This window comes from Dicentrarchus labrax, unplaced genomic scaffold, assembly GCF_905237075.1.
Source record: "Dicentrarchus labrax unplaced genomic scaffold, dlabrax2021, whole genome shotgun sequence".
Taxonomy (NCBI): Eukaryota; Metazoa; Chordata; class Actinopteri; family Moronidae; genus Dicentrarchus; species Dicentrarchus labrax.
The window spans coordinates 23053811-23062506 of record NW_026136722.1 but is presented as its reverse complement, the minus strand read 5'-3'; the positions used below and the strand labels follow the sequence as shown (position 1 = coordinate 23062506).

At 41.1% G+C, this 8696-nt stretch overlaps 1 protein-coding gene across 1 annotated transcript; it reads left to right on the top strand.

The window, feature by feature from the left end:
- The first annotated feature begins 1240 nt into the window (after positions 1 to 1240).
- On the top strand, positions 1241 to 8559 carry rad23aa (RAD23 homolog A, nucleotide excision repair protein a). Its single transcript, XM_051386985.1, has 9 exons — positions 1241 to 1489; positions 2381 to 2542; positions 2678 to 2880; positions 3448 to 3491; positions 4882 to 5009; positions 5882 to 5972; positions 7703 to 7833; positions 8012 to 8173; positions 8291 to 8559. Exons 1-9 carry the CDS (start codon positions 1424 to 1426, stop codon positions 8402 to 8404), a joined length of 1101 nt encoding a protein of 366 aa, XP_051242945.1. The 5' UTR covers positions 1241 to 1423; the 3' UTR covers positions 8405 to 8559.
- The last annotated feature ends 137 nt before the right edge of the window (positions 8560 to 8696 follow it).

Sequence of the window (8696 nt, the reverse complement as noted above, 5' to 3'; positions counted from 1 at the left end):
ACTTTCTAATAAGAGTTTCTAAGGAACAACTTTGGGATTCCAGGTTGTGAAAAATGTGTGATTTTTATCCTCCACCACCATGACATGCTTTGCTTTTGTAGCTAGCAAATTGAATCTATTGAAAAATGAGAAACTACAGCCACAAAACAAACAACAAAATGAGAAAGGTCCCATCTACAGTCAGTGTTTGGTTTGTCCGTTTTGTCCTAATGTTGGTGGCGCCCCATGGTGGACTGTGTAGAAGACCTGTATCTCTGTAAAAAAAAAAAACATACCTATGAATATTATATTCCATCTCTGACAATAGATCTTCCTATATGTCACACACTGCAGCTTCAAAGCACACAAACAGTCCTCCCAGACAGATTTTTTCACTTTTGTTATTCTGTAAGACCTCTTCTCAGAACTGTGCAGACATGTACAGACTAAACTTGATTGACATTTGACAACTACCATGTTATCATTCCAACTGTGACATCACTCCCAGCATGGCTCCTCTCAGCTCCAACCTTTAACTGAAAACACCTGTGTGAGTGGGCGGGTCACTTTAAAAATGTAATCCCAGAAAGTTAAAAATGCAGTCAGTAACCTACTCCAAATATCACATCATTAAAGTAATGTAACTTTGCTTTCCGTTACTTTTGGATTACCTCAACACCAAATATTCAAATAAAGACAAGAGAAAATAAATTAATGTGACCTTTGAAAAGAGGATGGAAATGAAAAAAATTGAAAATGGAAACATTATTAGCATCAAAAATGTGTCCTCTGCTCAGTGTATTTTAAAGAAAAACTTATGTATTTGAAAAAAATTGTAATTCTGCTAAATAATCCCCATTTTTATTAAATATAGTGGGTGTATAAAGTGTATTCATACAAGTCGAAATTGATTTCAAGATATAACATTGCTTTTCTAACCAGTCATAAATACATTGCAGATAGGCCACACAGAATGCAATATTTGTACAACTCATTCGAATAAATAATAATATAGTATGAAGGTCTTCATAGGACTGTATATATTTGGAGACATCTTGAATTACTGTTGTGACCAATCACACTGTAATTGCAGATGTCTTGAATTAGTTTCCTTATTTGATATACTAGAGTTATAAATATTCCAAATGAATGTGTATAACATAATAATACGATATAATTAAATATAGAGAGATCTCACACGTTGAACAGCTCGCCACAGTCGCGCAGTGCAGACGAGATCTCGTCCCTTCCAGCGGAGCTTTTCTCGCCGCACCACCAACTTGTCACCAAAGATGGCGATTTGCTGAGTGCTCATGGATACACACATTTTTCAGCTAGTTGTTATCTCACCAGAAACGCCAACTTTAGAAACAAATTAACTGCTTTAGCGAGCAACTATTTCTCAATTTGAAGCACACCTGACACACCGTCAGCCGCCGCTACCATGCAGATCACGCTTAAAACACTGCAACAGCAGACTATTCAGATTGAGATAGACCCCGAACAAACGGTGAGTGGCTATTAGCTAACTTGCTAACTCTAGCTAACAGTGCTAGCCGCGGCACATATGTTTTACCTTTGCGACCCAGCAGTTTTGTTTGAAATGTCCAATTCAATAAGGGTGTATGTAGTTTCAGCAGAGGGGTGCCCGACAACAGCACGCGTTAGCCGTGTAGAAACCAACATGAAACGGGTGCTAAACAACGCGAACCCTAACTAGCAAACGTTAGCCAGTTAGCTAGTTAGCAGAACAGCCCGTTTACAAAGTCATCGCGACGCGACTGCAAACACAGTTCTCGTTTCAAGTTTGTGTCGTGGTAACATCGCTGCTACTGCTCTTCAGTAATGGCCGGTGTGGTCTGGTTTGTAATGCTCTGTGATAAACCCAAGCTGCCCACTGCGCTATTATTGCTAATGCTAACGCTTATGACACTGCCAATTAGCATTATTGGTAGCGCACTAAGAGGCTGGCTAAGTTTGTTAGCATGTTCACATTTTTAACATGTAGCTAACAAGGCCAGCGTAAAGCGAGCTTTCGATTACTCAATCTGTTTATGGCATAATACTTACGTTACTCATAGTGTATGTTAGTAAGCATTCAACTTTCCACTTTTATCTTATTTATAGTAAGCACTGTCATGCTGTTAGATACACTGAATGTGAATGAAACCTCTCCATATGCGCTGTTGTAGCTATGAGTTTCACTGTGAGTAATGACACTGTCATTGGTCCTTTTAGACACATTTCTATAGTGCTTGGTCTAACATGTAGGTCCTATGATTTGAAGGTCAGATCAAAGAGGGGAATGTAAGACTGCCATTTTATTAATGTGTAGAAAGCCATAGGAGGTGTTTGCATGAAAATGGTTATTGATTATGATTACTCTTTTCTTTTTTCTCAGGTGAAGGCCTTGAAAGAGAAGATAGAAGCAGAAAGAGGAAAAGATAACTTTCCTGTATCTGGGCAGAAGCTGATATACGCTGGAAAAATCCTGCAAGATGACACACCGATTAAGGACTATAAAATTGATGAGAAGAATTTTGTTGTAGTGATGGTGTCCAAGGTGAGGTTTTATTGTGCGGTTGGGTTTTAACTTAAATACCTGAGTTAATCTATCATCAACAATTACATTAATCAATGTCAGTGTTTCACTGTTAAGTTGCTAGTCTAACAGCACCTCCTTCTGAACCGACAAAAGGCTAAGCCCGCAGCTGCTGCCTCGCCTCCAGCCTCAGAAGCCCCCAAGCCCCCCGTACAGGACTCTGGCTCCACGTCAACAGCTGTCCCGGCCACAACCCCAGCTTCAGCCCCAGCCCCAGCCCCTGCAGCTGTCTCCATTCCCTCCGAGGAGGCCAAAGAGGAACCAAGTGCCACTGCCACAGAACCACAACAACCAGCCAGGTAGAGCCTGTCCATTATACTACGTACAATGTTACTGAAACATACTACAACATACTACAGAGAGACAGGAAGTAATACTGGAAAAATCAGTATTGATATGTATATCAATATGTAGGGTTTGATCCACGTCATTGTGCCATAAAATGTCCTGTCACTGCACCCAAATGTAACCCTCAAAATGTTTTCTAAGTTGAAGTAAATCAATGTTTTTGACTTAGCAAAACTACTAAATGAAATTGTAGGTTGTTGTTCCGATGAACATTTATTACAAGCTGGTGTCTATACTCTTGACCAAAGATAAATTGTTATTGGAGGGAAACTTCACTGTGTCATTGCTATGTTGAAAAAGTGAGTGAGTGGATTTTGGCTTTTTGTTGCCAGTCAAAAACACCAACAGAGGGATAAGTATCATATATAAATGATCTTACTCGTGTCCTTTTTCAACCTTAATTGTTACAAGTTAATCTGTCCACCTATATGCTGAACACAAGGAAAACAACACCTTGAAAACCCAGAAATGTTGTGTAGGTAGTCTGATTTTTCTTCTTCACCTTTTATGCTTTGCAGTTCCAGTGGCGGAGGTCAGGGCTTGGATGCCTCCTCAGCGCTTGGTAGGTAACGGATGGCTCCCTGCCAGACTTACATCATATGCTGTACTAAAGCAATTGTAGTCTCAGTGCAGTTGTTTGGGCTTTTACTCACTTCTAAATGTAAACTGCACAATTTCAGACCATTTACAGTGTTATTTGTGGTTTAATATCACAGCAGTGCATTTCTGGACTACGGTTATACTTTCTGTGCCAGAAATGGTTACTGCTGTGAGTCAGGGACTTTACAGGCTGCAGTGCAATACATACTGTTCCTATATTTAGGCTGTGACAAAAGTAAGCCATTCCTTTTTGTGGTGCCGCAAAGAGCATTGGGGATTCCCATTTAGTCCACACATAGATTATGTACATACTTACAAAGAATTAAAAAGTAGGAGTCATGCTGCTAACAAAGACCATATTCCCAATGTGTTTACTGTGTATGTATGATTTAAGCTGCAGTAGGTAATTTTTATAAAAATAACTTTTTGTCATATTTGCTCAAACTTTCATTATGTCCTGACAGTAGAACATGAGACGTAATCTGTGAAAATATCAGGTTCCTCTGGCTCCTCCTAGTGCTCCTAATGGTATTTGGAAGAATTCACTGAGCCTGAATGAAAACAACTAATGAGAGCCAAGAACGATGCTTTGGATTGGAGGCTTGAAAATAGTTGATTGAGTCTTATTCCCAGTCTCCCAAAGCGTTGTATTTGACAACCTGTGAATCAGACTCGACAATAAACTATCTTTTTTATTGGTTGCTTTCGTTGGCCTAGTGGATTCTAAATGAATACCATTAGGAGCACTAGGAGGAGCCAGAAGAACCTGTTTTTTTTTTTTTTTGTTTGTTTTTTGGTTATTGTTTATCTTTGCATGTAATGAGTTGACCCTCAGTGTTGATTTAAGGCTTAGTTCTATTTCAATCAACCCTGTGCTTGGAAAATGAAAACTACAGGGTTGTCTAGTCTGGGAAGTTATGAAGCATGTTCCACAATTAAAGGACTACTTTACTGAAAATCTATTTTGAGTATTAAATTCTCCCGTTTGCAGCTTGCTCCTTTACAGAGGACTTGTCGTAGTCAGATTCACAACAGTTAGAATGGAGTTTAGTCACAGCAAAAACATTTAACACATGGAAACCACTGCTACAGCATATTCCACTTCTCTCCACTGCTGTCCTCCACAAAGGAGCAGGTTACAGTGGCTCGTTGCTCTTTCCAAAATCACCAAATGAATAAATGTAAAACATGCAGCACAAACTTTTCAGGACCACCTTTCAAGCCTACAAGAGGTGAGAATTTGATAGTCAAAAGTGGAGTATCTCTTTAAGGTTTGTAATCAGGGAGCTTCCAGGCCTACATTCATACTTCTTAGAGGAGTTAGTAACTTGGTCCTGTGTTTGTTTGTTCAGTGACTGGAGCCGAATACGAGGCCATGCTGACAGAGATCATGTCTATGGGCTACGAAAGGGAGAGAGTGGTGGCTGCACTACGGGCCAGTTTCAACAACCCCCACAGAGCTGTGGAGTACCTTCTCACTGTGAGTCACACCAAATGATATCATTGTTACCACCTGAAAAGCACCCCTGCTGACCAACATGAATAAAAATGAAGTCAAGTATTAATTTTCTACCTGTAATGCTCACACTGTTGGGTAGGTAATTCCCTTCTTGGCACTTTATTTAATTATGTATTTTACTGGTTATTGTTATCAAATGAAGAATATGCTTTACAAATTAGGGTTGTGCCTAGTGAACAGCATGTCCAGCTATTGTGGTAATCCAATTTCCTACATAGGAATAAAAATATGAAGACATAGTTTAAGGTCTTCTCTCTCCAGCACAATTCATCTCACATTTCCCTGAGCACCAGCTGCCACTGCTGGGCTTTGTCTGCTCGCTGCCATCGCACACTGCAGAGAGGTCACACTCTGGGAATAGAATGGCTAACTAGGCTGAAAAACCTGACGAACATGATGTTAATCAGTGTGAGCCATTCTGCTTCCTGATTTAATTTTAGTCTAATTAATCATTGGTGACAAAAGCTGACATAAGAACACCACATCTCTGTGCACTGTGAGGGAAATTAATATCGTACTTTTTTTGTAGTTTCTCATTTTAGTTTTAGTTTCTACACCCAGTGATGAAACTGGGGTGGACAGTGTTAAATACTGTTCTTAGTATAATGCTATAAGACACTGCAGTCCCTAAAATTATTATAATCCCCATAAAGTTGAGTCAACACCGGCCTAAAACACAAAAATGGAGCATTAGAACTTTATGAAGGCGCTGTTGTTAGCCTGCTTTAGTTAGCTGTCTCCCGTGGCCCTTGCACTATTTCGATGTCTCCACGTTCTTTGGCAGCATGCAAGGAGTGTGTGTTTGTGTGACAGTTGCATTGTTGTGTTTGCAGGGTATTCCCAGCAGCCCAGTCCAGGAGAGTAATCCCCCAGCGCCGGCCCCCGCATCTGGACCCACAGAAGCCCCTGCATCTCTAGCAGAGGGTGAGGCACACAACTCATTTCGGACCAAAAATGTATGCGTCTGTCTCTCCCTGCTGTGGAAAAAAAACTAAACACAAAAAAACAGCAACTCAGTACCGGTGAGGTTTTAATCACTGTGGATTTTAAAATGTTCTTAAAAAAAAAAAAAATAGCCTCAGCTAGTATCATGCATCAAAATGGACACTGGAAGGTGACTCATACCACCTTTGCCAAAAATCTGGACTATCCTTTCAAGATTATTTTTAGGAGACCATTCCACACAGGATACATTAGCAGATAGCTACAATAAGTAATTGTCACAGGTTCACCGGCAGGCAGTGACTCACTGCATGACTCATTGCTCACTGAATGTTTTTGGGAATGTGTAAATTGTTGTTAGACTTGTTAGCTGCCACCACCTTTGCTGATAGTTCATCACTCTACAGAGACTCGTTGCTCTCTTAGTCATTTTCTTTATCAGGACTAGGGCTGCAACGATAAGTTGATTAATTGATTAGTTGACCAGGAAAAAAAATATTTTGACATGTAATCGTTAAAGTAATTTCTTTTTTTTCATTTCACATCAACGTTTAATGGGTCCAGGTTCTAAAAATGTAAGAATCTTCTACGCTCTAGTCTTTATTATTAACGGAACATTTTGGTGTTGTTTGTAAAGTATGTAAAAATGCACATTTAAGTGTCATTCAGCAGACTTGATGTAGTTATTTGCCTGTGAGAATTTACTAATTTCGCCATACACACAGCCTGTTTTCAGCCTCCTTGTTTGCTGTGGCAGTCAGTTTTGAGTAATGATGCATTACAGTAATGTGACTACTTTTTCACTAACAAAGGATTTAGTAACTACATTCTGTTACTCAACATTTTGGATGATGGGCTTGTTTAGTGTAAGGACCAACATCAGTTTAGTCTGAGTGATGTTTTGTTATTTTGTCTTGGTTGGCTGTGCAGCCTCTGGTACATCCAGAAATCCCCTGGGATGTGTTCAGAAGTGGGTGAGTGTGATGTGTCGTCTTGCTGGTTGTTTTGGTTTTTTTTTAAGGATTTTGTTAGGTCATCTTAGTCATGTTATTTAGCTAATTTAATGGTCTGCCTTTGGAGAACGAGTGAGAGCGATTTAGCGAAAGACTTATTCAGTGAGCTAACCCAGGAGTGCAGGGACAGAATATTTTGACATCTAACTCTGAAATAAGGGTTATTTCGACCACACTGGAGTTTATGTTGGAATGGTTGGTTTTGAATGAATAAAAATTAAGCCATTAAGCTAGTCTTAGTTCGGCGAAACAAAGACATTTGGAAGGTGTACAGTTGTATTTTTCTGTTTTGATAAGGAAAATAGGAATATCCTTTCTCTTTGACATTTTGTAAGTTAATTGTATTCACACACACACACACACACACACACACACACCCCTATATCAGCAGTCAATGGTTGTTGGGCTGACAGCAGTGGCTGGTCGGAAAATGTAACATAACCCCAGAAGCTCAAACTATTTATTGCTTGTACTGTTGCCTAATTGTTCCTGTTTTTTCTGACTGAACAGTAATGAGCAATTGACATTTTTTATTCAATGCTGGTGGCAATGTGTCCCTACAGACAGCACTAATGAAACCATGAGGTTGGCTAGGAACACCTGGAAAACAAAATTTGCGAACTGAAATGCATCTAAATGTTCCTGCATATAACTGAGTTTGCTCTCTTGCTAACCGTTTTTAATGTTGCACGCCACCAGGAGAGAACCCACTTGCATTCCTGCGGACCCAGCCCCAGTTTCTGCACATGAGACAGGCCATCCAGCAGAACCCCTCTCTGCTTCCAGCTCTTCTCCAGCAACTAGGCAGGGAGAACCCCGAACTTCTACAGGTATGATAGATGGTTCATTAAAGTTCCTGCTGCTCATCTGTTTTTCTTGTCTTTGTAGCTGCTTTTGTTTGAAAATTCACATTTCTGTTCACTCTGAGCCTTCATTTCATGCATCACGGCATCGTTACACATTTCACATAATAACCATGACCTCTTACTTCACATCTTTGTCCCCCAGCAAATCAGTCAACATCAGGAGCTGTTCATCCAGATGTTGAACGAGCCAGTAGGAGAAGGGGGAGATGCGCCAGAGGTTGGAGAGATGGGTGCAGCAGGGGAGGAGGGCGCACCTGTCAACTACATCCAGGTTACACCTCAAGAGAAGGAAGCCATCGAAAGGGTGAGTGGGAGAGTAAATACTGCAAGTGTGCTTTCACTGTTGTCACATTACAAATGAAAAGCTGCAGATCCTGTCGTTTTTAAATGCCTTCCTTCTTTCTCCTCACTTTCTTAACAGTTAAAAGCGTTGGGTTTCCCCGAGGCCCTGGTGATCCAGGCCTACTTTGCCTGCGAGAAGAACGAGAACCTGGCAGCCAACTTTCTCCTCAACCAGGGACTGGAAGATGACTGAACAGCGATCACTGCCTTCCTGCTCCTCCCTCCTACCCCTCCCCTCTTCAACTCAGCATAAAGACTGCACCCCCCAATTTACTGTACAGCTACCAACCTCAGCTCAACCCAACAGGAGGGGAGGAGAAGGGCGAGCCAGCAGGGGGTGGGGGGGGGTGCGGGGTGGGGGTGGGATGGTAAGGGAACGGGGAGACTGGGTGGGTTAGGGTGTGGTGGGTGGGTGGGGGGGGAGGGGGGGGGGTGTGTGTTACACGCTTAAAAGTACACAAAGTTGAGGTTGTGTGCAGGAAGGT

What these genes read in the sequence shown, in the direction of transcription:
- rad23aa (XM_051386985.1), top strand. Translation starts at nt 1,424, where the DNA reads ATGCAGATCACGCTTAAAACACTGCAACAGCAGACTATTCAGATTGAG. An exon ending in GGATGCCTCCTCAGCGCTTG is followed by an intron (nt 3,492 to 4,881) that starts GTAGGTAACGGA and finishes TTGTTTGTTCAG; the next exon opens with TGACTGGAGCCGAATACGAG. An exon ending in CCCTGCATCTCTAGCAGAGG is followed by an intron (nt 5,973 to 7,702) that starts GTGAGGCACACA and finishes GCACGCCACCAG; the next exon opens with GAGAGAACCCACTTGCATTC.